This window comes from Schistocerca americana, chromosome 1, assembly GCF_021461395.2.
Source record: "Schistocerca americana isolate TAMUIC-IGC-003095 chromosome 1, iqSchAmer2.1, whole genome shotgun sequence".
NCBI lineage: Eukaryota > Metazoa > Arthropoda > Insecta > Orthoptera > Acrididae > Schistocerca > Schistocerca americana.
In genome coordinates this window covers 605,629,459-605,648,237 of record NC_060119.1, presented here as the reverse complement: position 1 = coordinate 605,648,237, position 18,779 = coordinate 605,629,459, and the positions used below count along the sequence as shown (strand labels likewise).

General features: G+C 40.9%; 1 protein-coding gene across 7 annotated transcripts in view; it reads right to left on the bottom strand.

Moving 5' to 3' along the window:
* The window catches only part of LOC124607094 (protein SERAC1), a 276,482-nt gene that overhangs the window by 160,028 nt on the left and 97,675 nt on the right, over positions 1-18,779 (bottom strand). For all 7 annotated transcript variants that reach the window (XM_047139315.1, XM_047139324.1, XM_047139331.1 and 4 more), the window contains 2 exons: positions 11,837-11,938; positions 5,529-5,661 (listed from right to left, as the gene is read on the bottom strand). In XM_047139315.1, coding sequence (XP_046995271.1) covers positions 5,529-5,661; positions 11,837-11,938 — 235 coding nt within the window. The remainder of the gene's footprint in view (positions 1-5,528; positions 5,662-11,836; positions 11,939-18,779) is intronic.

Here is an 18,779-nt window from a genome sequence, read left to right as displayed (position 1 = left end):
ATGAAGCACATTTGGAACTGAAAGTAAACGCGCAACCGAAATTTTTCAGAGCGCGCAATGTTCCTCACGCATTGCGTGTTGAGGTCGCAAGAACATTACACGATTTAGCATCACAAGGTGTGAGTGAATGTGCGCAATGCCTCTTCCATTTCAGCTCCGCTTCATCGCTTACGCCGTACAGGTGTTCCGTTTCTCTGGACGACGGAATGCGAACGCGGTGTTCGCCAGTTGAAATCGGCGTTGCTTTCTAATACTTGCCTTACGCCATTCGATCCCCAGAAACCCCTTTTGTTGATGGTAGATGCATCGGATTTCGAGATCGGTGCTGTGCTTGCGCACAAAGTTGGCGCGCATGATCGCCCTATTGCCTTTGCGTCAAAATTGCTCTCGTCTGCGCAAAGAAATTATTCACAGATAGTTAAAGAAGCTTTGGCTCTCGTGTTTGGTGTTACAAAGTTCCATGATTTCTTGTATGGTCGTCACTTTACCATCATCACAGACCACAAACCTTTGACGTCGCTTTTTCCTCCGAACACGCCTGTACCTCCGCGTACAGCGCAGAAATTCATTCGCTGGTCTATTTTCCTCTCGCAGTACCGCTACGATATCTTGTATCGGTCCACTGCTAAGCACGGAAACGCCGATGCGTTGTCCCGTTTGCCTGTTGCTGAGGATAAAGCATTCGATTCTTCCGAACTTGCTTGCATGTACATTGATTCGGAAACCGATGAAGTGGTCAAATCGTTTCCGATTGATTTTCGTCATATCGCTACAGCCACAGCTGCTGACCCTGTCCTTGCTACCGTTTTGCGTTTTGTTGCTACGCAATGGCCTTTGTCAAAGTCTCGGATCGAGGATCCGTTGGTTCACCGATTTTTTGCTCATAAGGAGAGACTTTTTGTTCGACGTGGTGTTTTGTTGTTGCGTTCTGATAATGATCAGTCCAGAGTCGTGGTCCCACATTCGTTACAGTCCTCTGTTTTACGGCTTCTTCACCAAAGACATTGGGGTATAGCGCGAACGAAACAACTTGCTCGTCAGCACTGTACTTGGTTCGGAATCGATGCTGCGATTACGAATATGTGTTCCTCTTGCATGGCGTGTGCCGAACAACAATCCGCACCGCCGCGGAAAGTCTTTGCATGGCCAAAAGCCACTTCCCCTTGGCAACGCTTGCACATAGATTTTGCTGGTCCATTCTGGAATGCTCGATGGTTGGTTCTGGTAGATGCCTTCAGTAATTTTCCTTTTGTTGTCCGGATGTCTTCCACGACGTCCTCTGCCACCATCCAAGCGTTGTCTGCTATCTTTTGCATTGAAGGTCTTCCGCAGACTCTTGTTTCCGACAATGGCCCACAATTCATGTCCGCAGAATTTCAGTCATTCTGCCAGGCCAATGGTATTCAACATCTGACATCCGCGCCGTTTTCGCCTCAGTCAAACGGTGCCGCTGAACGATTGGTCCGGACTTTCAAGTCACAGATGTTGAAGTTGAAAGAGCCGCATTCTCGGGAGGACGCGTTGTTGCTCTTTTTGTCTTCGTATCGCTCTCAACCCCGAGATGGTCGCTCGCCGGCTGAGTTGCTCCACGGTCGTCCTCATCGAACCTTGATGTCTTTGCTGCACCCGCCGCATCAGGTTCCTGTGCAGCGGCAGACTTCTGCTTTTGCTCCAGGCGACGTTGTATTCTATCGCAACTATCGAGGTTCACGGCGTTGGCTTGCAGGGCGCATTCTTCGCTGCCTCGGCCGCGCGATGTATATGGTTTTGGGGGCCTCTGGCGAGGTGCGTCGGCATCTCAATCAGCTGTGCCTCTGTCGTCGCACGGGTTCTGCCGCTCCCCGTCTGCTTTCAGCGACGGTGCCGTCCGGTCAGCGCCCTGGGGACCCATCTACTGGCTCGCCTCATCCCCAGGTGTTACCGACGATGCCTTCCATTTTGCCCCATGGCGACGTGCCGCCGCAGCCGCCGCCGCCGCCGCCGCCTGTTCTCCCGCCGGCGCCGCCCGCATTCGACGCTACGCTGCAGCCGCCACGCGCCTCCCTGGGTCACGCGCCGCCGATCGCTTCCCGTGACCAGCTGTCCTCCGCCATGGATCTCTTGCCCGCTCCGGACCACATGGTGTCTTCGCGCATGGGCTACCCCGACGCAATGGAGGTCGATCCTTCGGCCCCTCCTGTCTCTTTACGGGCGCATACACCGCATGTTGACGTGCACCCTGGACTAGGTTTTCAGGCGTTTCCTAGCTCCCCTCGGACCGAATGGCCGGGTGCGGGTGGCACAGCCTCGCCTGTTGTTAGGCTCCCCACCTCATCGCATACGTCAACATGGGGTCCTCCCCACGGTGGGCGGAAGCCTTATCACACGACCGTTCGCCGATTTGCGGTGGAAGAATGTGGTGTCACCGCCAGACACCACACTTGCTAGGTGGTAGCTTAAATCGGCCGCGGTCCATTTTGTACATGTCGGACCCGTGTGTCGCCACTGTGTGATCGCAGACCGAGCGCCACCACAAGGCAGGTCTCGAGATACGGAATAGCACTCGCCCCAGTTGTACGACGACTTTGCTAGCGACTACACTGACGAAGCCTTTCTCTCATTTGCCGAGAGACAGTTAGAATAGCCTTCAGCTAAGTCCATGGCTACGACCTAGCAAGGCGCCATTAGCCTTACATAGTTTGATAGTTATCGTATGAAATGTCTCATCAAGAACGATGTATACAACAAGGATTAAAAGTTAAGTATTCGAGGAGCTGCATACTTTTCTTATTAGCATTCACTACTTATCCTGTTCCAGAATTCACGCCCGTCTGCGTTAGATAGCGTGCATTTCGGCCTCCTCTATCTACAAGGTGTTGGCACATTTGCCAACACATCACTCTACACCACTCAGTGCTTTCTATTCCATTGTGGCCACAGCTTCTCTTCTCCTCAGTTATATCCCTTTTTTTAAAATAATAATACAAAAAAGAAGGAGAGAGAATGAGAGAGACTACACCACCACTTACTCCAGCCCTCTCCTTTTTGGTCCATTCCGCTTCTTTTATCTTAGGCAGTTCCTCTGTAGCCATGTAAATCATTTAGCCACATAGTCTAAGTGTATTGTTTCACACTACTGCTTCAATTACATTTTAATCCAGTTTCCAGTACACCCATCTGTCAACAGTTCTACTGATTGGAATCAATTATCGTGCTTACCATTTTTATGTCCATTACGTTTCTTTTGGATATTACATCATCAGTAGGTCTAGTTACTTGCTTCAGATGCAATTAATAAACTCTTTGTTATGTGTATTCTACTCCACTGATGAAAGTGGGAAAACTGGTAGTGAACTTCCGTGCAGCTCTTGTAACTGTGGAAGTATCTGAGCTGCGAAGAGTTCAGAGAAGCTGCTAAATATTCAGATATATAGGGAGGTCTGTTTGAGCAACTATTCTAATGACTACGTATATTTCATGAAAGAATATGTATATTTTGTAAAAGACATGCTGTCACTGATAGTGTATTTAAAAGATTACAACTGGCCACTTTTGATGAATGTAACACATACATTTAACATCACCACTTGGACAAGTTTTGGAGTTATTTTTGTTTTACAACAAGTAATTCATTTCTATCTGACTATTACTCTTCATGAATGTTTCTGAGATGTTTAATCAATAATTATTCAACTTTAAGGAAAGTGTAGTTGCAGGATATGCACGTTTTTCAAAACAGTGTATGCAGCCGATTATTGGGCAGACCAAAATTAGAAAAGTAAATAACAAGACACCTAGACCCAAAACAGAACTCTTGAACTCTGGAGTATTCTAATGCAAGACTTTACCCACTGCACTGTCTGGGGAGCAGAATTAAGCACTAAATCTAGATACTTGCTGCATATGTGACAACAGTGCTGACACACTGCATTCCTTTGAAACATCTTCTAGTAAAATATGCACACGACAAAATTGTGTTGGAGATGTTTTTGTACTGTTAGTATGCCCCAGTGTCTGAGAGCGTGAATTTTGGTTCACATTGTAATTTATATATTCTAAAAAATGTTATTGGACAGCTTGAAGGTATAGGCAGAAGAACCTTCAATTTTCTCTTCTCCACACGCTGGTATCACTGTACGACACACTAAAAGTAGAAGGTCTTTCTTCAATGCTGTGGCTACGGTGTACCTTACAATTTCATTCCAAGAACATCCCTGGAATCTACTTGAAAGATGTGCTGCAATTAGGTCAGGATCTTCCCTGATTGACACAGAGTTTGAGAATGCTCTATTTGCAAAATAAACTCATTAATAATTTCACTCAATTCGTGGCATGCAGGTGCAAATCAATGTTGGCTGTTTCCATGATCGCACTGTGTAATATGGTACATACAGTAATTAAAGTTCACCTGTTTAGAGAGCAAAAGCTGCCCTCTGTAATACTTTAGCTAATGCCAAGATGTCCCACTTTGGACACAGTCAAGAGCACCTCACATAAGGAGCATTGCTACTATCATAAGAACAGCCAAATGGGTTTATCTCCGAGTCTGGTAGTAATATTCTCATTTTTCTAATGAATAGTTTAATTCAGTGTAATGTGAATGTGGGTTAACAGTAACAATTTGGAAAAGTAAATTATTTTTTTCCTTCATAGTACAATGTCATAAAACACTCAAGAGTACTGTAACTCGTACAAAAACAAATAAAAAAAAAAAAAGCTAACAACTTTCAAACAACTTAGTCCACACAACCATGAAATTACAAGTAGTAACCATCTGTCACTATAAATTTATGATGTACACTTCTTTGTATTTTGTTTCTTTACTTATACTTTTTCTCTTTCTACAATCTGAGTACTTTTGAATTCTAATATCTCATAATATGTTCTCCAGTCTCATACCTCAGCTTTACATCAAGTGGCCGTTAGAAGATATGTGCTCCTTGTTATTCCTAGTCTAATCTTTTATTTACACCTTTTGTAGAACTTTATCTTCTCTTTTTAATTTGTTGTCTTATTGTGTGTGTAATTGAGACTTCACACTTTTTTGCATTCTCATTACACTTAATTCCCATCATCAAAATCTTTCCAATGGCATTTTTTTTCATTACCACAACTGCAGCAAGAAAAGGCATTTGAAAGAGTACAGCATATTAATTGACTTCCCGTATAAGTCAGCAACACATTTATTAATCTACATGTTTATGTTCAGTACTTTTGAGTCATAGACTATTTCTGAGTAATGTGCATCTTTCTAACAATGTTCTGTATTTTGCAAATTTTTCATTAGCCAATATAGAGATTTTATTTTATTCTTTTTTTGTGAACATTGAAAAAGTATCCCTGCCTGGTGCTCCAAAAGGATTCTTTCATTCACTTATGAACATAATTCACACAAACGGTACAATAACAAATAAATTTATCTCCACAGAGTTCCTAGTGCATAATTATCATTTCAATTTACATGAACCTACATTAATTATCAGTCCTTCTTCAATCATTCCCATAACATTAACCACGTTCAATTTAAAGAAAAGGAAAAATGACATTACCTTTTGCATTATCTTCAATTGCTGAATGGTGCAACAAATTTTGAACACATATGTGAATTAGCTCATCATCTTTAAGCACCGTGTGAGATGGCTCTATTGAAGACATTTCAGGATCAAATATTCTGTCCTGTCGCTGAAATAATTTTACGATACAAACTTAAAATAAATAAATTGTCACCAATCACGAAAAGAGTAAGATAATTATCTTTCTGTTACAAATATGCTAGTTCCAAACATGACAGGATACTCTTTTTTCTCAAATAAAGTCCCAGCACAACACACAGAACAGCACAAATGTATTCATATCATCTGATACAAAATGGGATTATTTAGTAGGAGTCTGCTGAAAATATTGTAGTGGATGCTTACTGATATTCCACTGAAATATTTTCTAACACACAGTTTACATGGTATTTGAACATACATAGAGGAAACAAATATTTCAGAGTTAGTGGCAATAATTTTGCTTGGCATCCATGTACTTTTACAGGTTCTCATAAATGACTTGACTGTAAGCAAATACAGTTCCTACGATGCAAATTAGCTGTCAATCATCGATCAAAAGTCTCCACCATTGGGAAGCTTTTGCTGTGAGCAAGAAGTGGTCAACACAGTACAGAATTAGTAAAAGATAAGTAAGGAAATGATGTAGTAGAGTATAATTGCTAACAGCAGCTCAATGGATACCTGCACAGGCTTTTCTGCAGCAGTGAAAGGACAAGTCACGCATTTTCAGGGCGCCATGTTTGATGAGCAATGCTGGATATCTGAGAGTTCCTCTCTGGTGTTGTCAAAGACTGTATTACTCCATTTATACTCAATACTTTTCATCAGCCACAATGTCGTGTCTGTTCCATCAAAACAGCCTACACATGTCATCTGCTAAATAGGGAGCTTCTCAGTAATACAGGTTCATGCCTTATTTTGAGATATAACCCAGTCTGCTTCATGGTAAGGGTGAGCCCAGATGTGATGAATAATTATAAAGATGGAAGCATTATAGATGGAAGCATTTATCTATCAACTAAAGAAAAAAATAACATAAGAAAGACTTCACTAGTTTTCTTGCTATTGAAATTTTTCTGTCCTAAGTTCACACTCTCCCTGCTATAACAAAACAGATACCCAAGTGTGCCTGTGTGCAGCTGCAGCAGTGCTAACTGTTTATAAGCAGTTGCACAGGCTGACAGGAGTGATGGAGAGGTGTAGAAAGGCACATGACAACTGGAAGGGAGTAAGATGTATGGGGCAATGAAGGGAGAGGAAGTTGTGGGAAAAGGGAGAGGAGGAAACAGATGGCTCTCACTAACAGCTACACTATAAAATGTGTGTTCAGAAAACAGACAGAGAGAGTTTTGGACAGTCACTATGCACTCATTTTGCAGCTGCCACTGAGAGCCATCAGTCTATATCTAAACCTATACTATCACAGTGTGTGGCAAAGGGTATCTTGTGAACCTGTGTCACTTTCCCACTTTCATATTCGAGTCGCAAATGGTTTGCGGGAAGAATGATTGCTGGTAAGTCCCCATTTTTATTGGAGCTTTTTAGCTACTTTTGGCCTCTACTTTCCATGTGTGAATTATTGACCATCACTTCTGAAACACCCTATATATTAAAAGACTCTTCTAGGAAGGTACGCTTTCAACAATGTAGGAAAAGGCAGATATGCCATATGCTCATATTTTGTTCGTTAGGCAGCTGTGCTGAACTTTCAAGGAACACAGCATCTACCTGGGGCCCGGTATGTACTGCTTACTGGGTCTCTCCTCCTCTCATGTCTCTCATAACCTCCTCACCTCCACCCCTTCCCAGGTATATCTTACTATCCTCCTACTTGTTGCCCTCCTTTCATTACCTCCCACTCCTACCTGCCTGAGTAAATAGTCACAAACAATCAACAGTGTTGCTGCCACAGGTGGATTTGTATGGAGATTTTGTACTACAACTAGAAAAAGAGTTTTTGCTTAAAAGCTAGTAAAACCAGTATAAAGTTGAATGGGCCTATGTACTGTGAATTAGTTGGTTACAGGTGAGTTTTGCCTTGCTTATTTTTTTTTTATAAGGAACCAACTGGAAAAAAACGCTACATCTAACCTATACATTTATGCCGTTCATTTATTAGTACCCATAAGGTAAAAATTTTGATGAATCATTCTATGTAAAAAGGATATGAATGGGTAGCAATGTAGACAGTGTGGTGAGCCAAAGTTGCTACCCTCTCAATTAAATTTATTACTGATGAAATAAATATTGACTGACTGTAAAATGACAGACAATACAGTATAACCTCACTCTTATGTTCCCGGAATTAATGTTTTCCCGCCATTTATGACATTTTTTATCATTCTCATAAAATTTCCTTTGGCCACAATGTTAATTTGCACCTGATTTTGCATCAACATATTTATAATTTTCCCGCAAGTTATGCATTACGAAAAAATGTTCATGGAGAACAAGATGTTGGCCACCCAGTAATGTTTATAAATATTACGTGGTTAAGTTTCTTGACACCAGGGCACTCTACTCAGCAGATCTGAACTCATAAATGCATAAAAGTTGGAAAAATTTGTGCCGTACCTCCCGCCGCTGCCAAGCTTTACCTGGTGTGGCGGCTGAGAGGCGTAACTAGGTTCATTCGAATGAAGATATCATGACCAATCACAACCATTTCCAAACCGCCGCTACTATGCACAAGCAGTTTCGTGGTTGTTGTGATCCTCATGACACCTTTGTCAAACCATATTTAGCGTGTTTCAGCGTTTGGTCACCGTCATTCACTTTGTGTTGCTCAAATGCTTTTAGTTTAAACACAGTGCTGGTTACATTTTTTTTTTTATGCTGAGCAAAACATATTCTGAGAATTTATTCTCATTGTCAAGTGCACTATTTACGTATGTATTTTTTGTGATGTTACACAAACAAACAATGTGAGTGATATTTTGTTTTTTTTTGTTTTCTACATAAGGCACAGTACCTGATAACCTCAAAAAGACAACTACAGTGCAAAAGGCACAGAATAACACACATTCGGAAACCACACTTATATACATATTTGCACTTGACAATGAGAAAAAATTCTCAAAACACATCATGCTAGCATGAAAAAATTCGTTACTAGTGCAGGCTTTCAAAAACATTGATTATCACGTATGAAATTGAGTCAAACATTCCTATTTCCCAGACAATTTCAGTTCCAGTTAAATCAGTGGTTTTTATTAAATAATAAACCTTTATTAGATAATAAACAAGTCCCCGATAAGTCTTTTGAAGTGTGTTATGTACATATATCATATATAAAGTCCAAAAATGTGAGGGAGTATCCTGTATATAACTTTTACAGCTCAAAACGTTATTTCCCACATTTTACGTTTTCCCACATTTTACACCACTTTCTGAAGTCCCTGGAAAAGTGTAAAAGCAGGGTTTCACTGTATATACTGGAGACCAAAGTGCTCTGGTGGCTAGTAGTCACCATCTAAACAGTGTGTTGATTCTATGTTCTGAGATTCAAGTTGCCAGCAGCCATAATGACACATGCCAGTTGCAGGGGATTGTGGCCTGGATGAAAGAATATTTGAAGTTATGGACTACGGGAACAGAGGAAATGGCTTCAGGACACGACCAAGTACTTCTGCATCTGCACTTCATAGTATAAAGATTGGCTAAACAAATAAAAGTATGAAACTTAAAATCCAACTACTTATATTCCTTATTATTTGTGGCAATAAACTGCGTATGGAAGAGGGAGGGGCGAATTTCAGGCCTTGGCATTGTAATAAACACGAAAATTAAAAATAAGATTACAGATATTTAAGGAATGAAGAAAAGTCAGCCAGAATAGCAAGACTATTTTCAAAATAAACTAAGGATACTCTATGGCTATCACTCAAGTCTAAGCACCAAATCGCTTGCTTCCTGATTAGAGGGTACAGGACCTATACAAAATGTTACACAAGCTATTAAGTAACAGCAACTCCCTTCCCACAGCAACTCCCTTCTGACACTGATAATGGGAATTTACCCAATGCAATAGTACGATAAAAACAATAGAATGGTCCTTCTGTAGGGAACATCGTGTATGATACAAAATAATGAAGGTTTCACCCAGTAGAAATTTATAAGAACATGTTTATGCTTAACTCACTCTTCCAGAATAAAATAAATAGAAAATGGACATAACAATGAGAAACTTGAACTCAAAAATAAATGGATTATATTTTATCAAATAATTAAGAAATTGCAAGATGTGATGGTCCAAAACCACTTATGAAATTTGAGTGAACATAGATTATTAAGATGCAGAGTAAAAATAGAAACAAGAAGTCTGAAATGTAGATTACCACAATTTATTTAGCAGCAGAAAGGTACACCAGATCAAATTAAGCAACAAGCTTGACATCTTAGGAAATGAAGGGTAAAAAGTTTTAGACATTAGAGGTAATATTTCACAAAGATACTAATGCAAACAGAAAATGAAGTTCCATATACAAAGTGAGAGGCAGCTGTTAAGGCAACAGTTTCGAGTAAATAGGGATGGGAATGTGACAGAATATGTCGAATTAAAGATAATAATTCAGAATTTTTTTGAGATCATTTGAGAAGAATCAATGAAAATGTGTTATGATAATTAACTGAAAACAATATGAGCATAAAGAAAACAAAGCAGAAACTTGTGTTGGGTAGACACCACATATCATCAAGTTAAAATCCCAGGCAACAGAATAGCAAGCAACAAAGAGATAATTCTACAAGCATTCCAAGACTACTGTAAATGTTAATGTAGTACAAATAAGGAAACAAAGAAGTTAATAATGAAAATAAAGACATAACAGAAGTAAGTCCAGATGAGATGTATAAATCAAGGCAAGGTATGACAATAGAAAGGTGCCTGGAGATGATAGTGTTTCAGTATAAATGGTTAAATGCATGGGAAATGAATACAAAAGAAATTTCCAAAAGTGTTTATGGAATGTACAAGACCAATTTTCCAAAACAGTGGCAATTTTATATATATTATATTTGGCAAGAAAGGAGACAGGCAAGACATCAAAAAATTACAGAAATGTCAGCCTCCTCTATATTTAACAGGCATTTGCAGTGACATCTCAAAGGGACTGATGGAAGCTTGGTCAGCTATAAAGAGCATCTGGTGGGAAAAGCAAAAAAGTAAACAGCCATCGCAACTCCAGAGAGCAATGAAGCTTGACTGGAATCTATACAATCTATACACATACTATAAACTGAAGTCCTTCACTGAGTGAAGGCTAACATCAGGAACTACTGTTTGGATTTTGATACAGTTTTCAGTAATGGGTAGACTGATTCAGGAGAAAGGCTAGGGACATAATTTATTACCATTATACCAGATAAGACACTCGACTGTAGACACTTGGTACTACTTTTTTGCTGCCACGACAGGTTGCTAACACGTATTGACAGACTTAAAGAAAGAGCACAATGATTCAGTGTATGTACCGAAGATAAATTTAGAGGATTAGACTAGTCTGATGGTAGTGGCTATCTTATGCTGCTCTTGGCCCTAAGCGACCTTGCAGCTGTAATTGTATTCCATGGAGTATTTTATCTAGTTGACAATCATGTTATACTTTTACATTTTAGTTTTTTATTCATGTGACATTTCTGTTTCATGAGAGCACTTTTGCTCAGATGTTTTCAATCATGTTGCAATTCCATGTAATTTTTTTATTCTGATGAAGATTGCCCTAGTGCAACCGAAACCATGGTCAATTGACAGAAAAACTTTGTGCAACTGATGTGGCTGTATATACATCCTGTAATTAAATAGCGTACAGTTGCTGTATCATAGCCAATAAACATGTTTAAAATTTCATAAATTTAGAGGGTTGAAGAGGAAGTAACAAGCTACATGGAATATAAAAAGCTATAAAATTCCTCTGAAGTGGCATCCCTTGTGTAGGTGGTCGAAGAAAGGTATCTATCAAAAATAAATTTTAGAGACTATTCCACAAAATCTAATGGAAAGATATAATGGATATACATGCTGTTTCACATTAACATAGGCCTCGAATTCTTATCCACTAAAATTTCAGATATGGAGTAAGAACTGAAAAAACTGGAAGCTAATGTGACCACATATAAAATTCAATATGCTTTACACATTGCTTCGGACTAGATACATAACTTTGCTTCCAATTTGTGTCTCCTGTATCTACATTTAACCAAAACAATGTTTCTGATACCATTCAGTCAACAACATTATTGCATTATATAATAGAGACTATTTAACAGTAAGTATGCTTAGATATTTTATAAAAATAACTTACCTGATACTCTGGCAGTGTCTTTGCCATCAAGTATCTCAAACAGTGGTGATTACTTTTATTGTCCAGAGATATTAGTAACTGCTTCAACCTGTCAATTACATCCTTATTTCAAGGACAGAACAAAACAAATTTATTAGATAAAACAAAAAGATAAAATTCTCAATTGAAAACTGATTCTTTTATTTTGTGAGGGAGAACAAATGTAGTTTTTCATGAAATCTTTGTGTTTTGCATTCGAGACCACATTCTTGTTAAATGCTGTGTCATCAGTTAAGAACGTTTTAATATCTTCATAGATTTAAATCTAATGATAAAGTTATCAGAACTTGGAAAACAGAAACAAAAGAAAGCAAATTTTTTGGGAGAAAATGATGAAATGAAGATGTTACATGACATAATACAGCTAGACTCTGTCATATAAGATTCAGATAGAACGATGAGGAAGGATGGGTAGGAGGGGGGATGACAGGGAGAGGGAGAGGGAGAGGGAGAGGGAGAGGGAGAGATGAGGGAGGGGGGGGGAAGAGAGAGAGAGAGGGGGGGGGGGGAGTACAACAGGTAAGCCATGGAGAAAAGAGAAAAGCATGGTTTGAGAATGACAGTAAACCTCATTTACTTACCTCAGTATGCATATCAAAAGATGATCTCACATAAAAAAATATACGTGCAGAACAATCGAAATGTATGAAATGCCCCAGTAACAAAATAAAATAAAAGTGGTCAGTGTCAAAGAAGACTACTTATGGAGGGAAGTGAGAGATGAGTGGAAAAACAAATGAAGTGCCCATGACAGATGAGCAACAAGAAAAGTGGACTATGACTGAAAGTAACGTGAAACTTAAGTTAGTTTGGTAATTCAGAGACATCATCAGAAGTTTCAATAATATCTCATACAAGAGATATTTCAAGTATATCCATTGTGATTATTTTTACAGTTACAACATATTTTTAAAATTGTACATTCTATCCAAAATTTTATTTTTTAAAATATGTCAGTGGGTACTTCACTTGTAAACTGAATGCACTTGTAGTGGTCCACGCCATTCATGGAAGGACATGTATCATGTACGTCAAATGTAGAGCTCAGGGTAAAGAAGTGTGTGATCACAATTGCTTTGTAAACATCGAGCCAGATACTGTCGGAAAGTATTACTCATCACGTACGGAGTCTACCTGATGGAGAGTATTTGTAATCTCCATGGAGCAAGAAGGAATGAAGTAACTCTGGTATCATGGAAGATCTCCAGCACCAAGGAAGATAAATACAATATATGCAGCCAATTGTTGTTTTAAGCTATTGACAAGCATGTTAAAGAGACAGTATTGTGAAATGGAAAGTTACTACTCATCATATAGTGGAGATGCTCAGTTGCAGATAGGCACAACAAATATAGCTTTTGGCCAGTAAGGCCTTCATCAGAATTAGATGGTAAACACACACATACACAATAATGCAAACGTAACTCACACACACATGACTGACTCTCAGGCAACTGAGGCCACACTGCGAGCAGTGGCACCGGTACATGGTGGGTGTGGCAACTGGGTGGGTGTAAGGAGGAGGCTGGGCAGGGAGAGAGAGGGATAGCAGGGTAGGCATGGTGGGCAGTGACTTGCTGTTGGGGAGCAAGGAGGGACAAGGTGGAAAGAGGAAAGGGCAGCTATGTGCAGTCGGGAGGTTAGACAGAAGGAGTGGAGAGGTGGGGACGGGGCAATAGTGGAAAACGAGAGAAGTAGAAAGACAGGGTGTGATGGAGGAATGAGGGCTGTGTAGTGCTGATGACTAATGAAGGTTGAGACCAGGAGGGTTACGGGAACATAGGATATATTGCAGGGAAAGTTCCTACCTGGTCAATTCAGAAAAGCTGATATGTTGGTGGGAAGGATCCATATGGCACAGATTGTGAGGCAGTCATTGAAATGAAGTCTGTAATGTCTGGCAGCATGCTCAGCAACAGGGTGGTCCACTTGATTCCTGGCCACAGTTTGTTGGTGGCCATTCATGTGCGCAGACAGACTGTTGGTTGTCATGACCACATAGAATGCAGTACGGTGGTTGTAGCTTCGCTTGTAGATCACATGACTGGTTTCACAGGTAGCCCTGCCTTTGTTGGGATAGCTGATGTTTGTGACCGGACTGGAGTAGATGGTGTTGGGAGGATTTATAATTTATAGGACAGGTCTTGCATCTAGGTCTATTACAGGGGCATGAGGCATGAGGTAAGGAGTTAGGAGCAGGGGAGAGTTAGTTGAAACCCTGGCAGAGAACATGGTTCAGTTGCTCCAGTACTGGGTGGTACTGCATTACGAGTTTCCCCTCATAGCACTGTGGGCATGACAACCAACCAGCTGTCTGTGGGCATGAATGGCCACCGACAAACTGTGGCCAAGAACAAGTGGACCACCTTGTTGCTGAGCACACTGCCAAACATGGCATCCTTCATTTCGATGACTGCTTCACAGCCTGTGCCATATGGATCCTTCCCACCAACACCAGCTTTTCTGATCTGCACAGGTGGGAACTTCCCTGTAATACACCCTTTGTTCCCATAATCCTCCTGGCCTCAACCTTCTTTAGTCACTGTCCTCTTCCATCCCACCCCTGCTCTGTTCCCATTCCGCCGCTACACAGCCCTCATTCCTCCATCACACCCAGTCTTTTTACTTCTCTCCTTTTCCACTATCCCCTCCCCCCCTCCCCACCTCTCTGCTCCCACCATCTAACCACACGACTGCACATAGCTGCCCTACCCTCTTTCCACCTCGTCCCTCCACACTCCCCAACAGCACGTCACTGTCCGCCACACATACCATACTATCCCTTGCCCTCCTCGCCCCAGCCTCCTCCTTACCCCCACCCAGTCGCCACTCCCATCATACACCAGTGCTGCTCCTCGCAGTGTGGCCGCAACTGCCTGAGACTGCACTCATGTGTGTGTGTGTGTGTGTGTGTGTGTGTGTGTGTGTGTGTGTGTGTGTGTGTGTGTGTATGTGTGTGTTTGCCATCTAATTCTGATGAAGGCCTTACTGGCCAAAAGATGTATTTGTGACAGTCTTTTTGTTGTGACTGTCTGCAACTCAGCATCTCCACTATACGGTGAGTAGTAACTTTCCTTTTTGCAAGGTTGTTACATTGGAATTTTCCATTGTTTGACAAGTTAAAGAGAGGTCTTTGAGGCAGTAATATCAGTTGGCAATGGGAGTACTAACTTCCCAGGTAACATGTAACTGTTTGTGGACATTTGTGACCATACACAGAGATAATTGGAACCAATCTACACTTTATTTAAGTAGAGAAGCAGTGTCTGGTTTTACAGCCAATTCACTTACAGGAATCTGCACAGAAGAAAGAAGTTCAATGCCGAAGAAGAACAGGGTACAGCATAGCTTGACCCTGAGGTAAATCAAACGAGTTGCAAGGTTGAACATCTACACCAATATAATAAAGGAGTGTTAAGGCAGAGGTGTTAGGTGTAGCTGTATAGAGTAATAGGTCTAGAACAGATGTTACTCAACCAGTCAAAACATCGCCACATAAGCTAAATACAGTAGTCATCAGTCATTTAAATAAATACTCCACAGGACGACTCCTTAATAAATCAGCAAAGAGAAGATGGATAGCCTAGGACAACAGGGATCATAAAGAACAATGTCAATGTGCCTGGGCTAAGAGCACCTGTCTAAACTGATGAACCACACAACCATATATGACCTGCCAAGGGCCAGCACACAGCCAGCGGTGTCTGGCCAGCATGCAGCCATTGACAAATGATCCACCACGAGAGCGCAGTCTATACCATTTTGACGCCAACATTCAGTCTATACGACCATGATGTCAGCATGCAGCTTACATCATCGAAATACCAACAGTCTAAATCATTGTCCCATCAGAATGCAGTCACCAATGACTAGACCATCGCCAGCACACAGTACGACTATGGTGTGCTACACCAGTATTTCAGTTCAAAATTATTTTTGTAGGCATAGTGCAGTGATTAGCTAATAATTGTGAATTTATTTATGCCAATGATAGCAGGGAAAATATCAGTACAGGTTAATACAGAAATGTTATTACAAAAACTGGAAGACATACAGAGACAGGTAAACAAAAAGTTTTCACAAGTAATAGAACAATCTAATACAAAATTTTCACAGATCGATAAGCAATTCACACAAGTTATAAAATAATCTAATGAAAAAATTTAAAAGATCAGTAATATATTTGTAAAAAATAATTGACAATGATGCTATATTTCAAGAGAGTATTAATGATATGTTTGTGCAACTACATCTGATTGAAGATGCCCATGAGCAAGTAATGTAAAACCTAAACAGATGCAATAAGAATTATAAATGCAGTTGAAAGACACTCACGAAACATTAGAGGCACATTTAAGACATAAGCTAGAGCAAAGACTCAACATCTTAAGAGAAGAAATATACAATGAAGTCTTGAAACAATGGGACTTAGTTCAGGAAGAGATACGTGAAAACATTAAAGATTTGCATATGGACATAGATAGTTTACATAACTTTACAGAAACAGAATGTAAGTTGGTAAAAGATCAGATGTCAGATGTGCAATTGCACAAAGAAATATTGGAACAGAGAAGTGACAATCGATATTCTGTATATTCACACGAGATACAGTCAGGTTAGGAGGAAAAAATACAAAGGAGATTTCACACACTTTAGGAAATGGGCAGCTTTCTGGGGAGGAAATCACTAACAACTATGGGACAAATTAGCAAAAACTAGAAGGGAATTAACAGAAAGTCAAGTTAAAGGTAAATATTTTGATGCTACAACACTATTAGACGAATTAAAGTTGGGAAGTGGAATGAACTTTTATAAGCCTTTTCCAAAGTTTAAATCAGATGGGGAAGTACATCTAACCTACTTCCTGAGAGCATTTTGGAGGTCACTACCACAAAAGTTGAAAGACTATAGAAAGACAGATTTCATTTCGAATTACTTGCTAGGGGACACTACTGACTGGGGAAATGTCCACTCTGAAGACTTTACCTCATGGGACAATTTTCAAGAGAAATTCGGGTGTAAATATTCCCATCTAAAACAATATCAGAGAAGGAAAGTTGCTACTCATCATACAGCGGAGATGCTGAGTCACGATAGGCACAACAAAACGATTCACACATTTGTAGCTTTCAGTCATTAAGGCCTTTGTCAGCAATACACACACACATACACACACACACACACACACACACACACACACACACACTCAAGCAATCTCCACTTGCACACACGTCTGCAGTCTCAGACAACTAAAACCAAATTGCAAGCAGCAGCACCAGTGCATGAAGAGAGTAATGACTGGGTGGGGTAAGGGGGAGCCTGGGGTGGGGAGGGGGAGGGCTAGTATTGGTGGGGGTAACGGACAGTGAAGTGCTGCAGTTTAGACACAGGGCAGGACAAAACGTGGGGAGGGGGTAAGTAGCAGAAAGGAGACAAATAAAAAGAAATTAATAGACTGGGTGTCGTGGTGAAATGACAGCTGTGTAGTGCTGGAATGGGAACAGGGAGGGAGCTGGATGGGTGAGGGCAGTGACTAACGAAGGTTGAGGCCAGGGGGGTTACGGGAACGTAGGATGTATTACAGGGAAAGTTCCCACCTGCACAATTCAGAAAAGCTGGTGTTGGTGGGAAGGATCCATATGGCACAGGCTGTGAAGCAGTCACTGAGATGAGGGATATCATGTTTGGCAGTGTGTTCAGCAACAGGGAGGTCCACTTGTTTTTTGGCCACAGCTTATTGGCGGCCATTCATGTGAACAGACAGCTTGTTGGATTTCATGCCTACATAGAATGCAGCACAGTGGTTGCAGCTTAGCTTGTAAATCTCATGACTGGTTTCACAGGTAGCCCTGCATTTGAAGGGATACGAGATGTTAGTTGCCAGACTGGAGTAGATGGTGGTAGGAGGATGTATGGGACAGAAGGAAGGAGAGGCTTTCTTATGGCGTATCATAACACTGGATGAGAAATAGGCCACATCCTACGAGCCAAAACTGAAACGCCAATCCAACAAATGGCATCATTATGGGTCGCCGCAAAAGTCGAAAGTGCATCAGGGCTCCAGTATGGTGAAAGTTATGGTGATTCTGTGTACGACTGTGATGGTGTTATCCTAATGCATTACGTTCCTCCATGGCAGACCGTCAATGCACAGTATTACTGTTCATTTTTGGAGCATCACCTGCGACCAGCTTTGCAAAGGAAGCGGCAACACTTTCTGAGCAACCCACCCATCATTTTGCACGACAATGCGTGGTTGCATACAGTGCAAGCTGAGGCTGCTCTGTTCAGTCGATGGAACTGGGACTTACTGTACTATCCACCGTACTCCCAGAACTTAAGTACTTGCGACTTTGATTTGATTCCAAAGATGAAGGAACCATTTCAACGCATTTGCTTCAGAATTGTTCCAGAGATTCAACTGGCAGTAGAACCCTCAATTCACACCATCAACAGAACACGCTCTGCTAATGGTATACTACAACTTCCACATTGCTGGCAACAGGTTCTACACAATGCTGGTGACTACGTTGAAGGACAGTAACAGGTGCAAACATGTAACTCTTTTGTATCGGTTGTGAATAAATAGTTGCCACTACTTAAGTTCCAACCCTCATAGAATGAATGGTAGCCATATGATCGAAGTGATAAAGGTCTGCTGACATCCTTAAATATTTATTCATACAGTTTTTGGCAAAGTATACATTCATAAATAAGTTTGTTTGGATCAATGTTGACACCCTGCCGTAATTCCTAACTCACAAGACAGGAAATTTTAACTGTGAATCACTACAAACACACACACACACACACACACACACACACACACACACACACCAGTAACTTCATCATTGTGCCTCATAATCCACTCAGTGTCTACAGAGCGATATTGTCTGTGTAACAG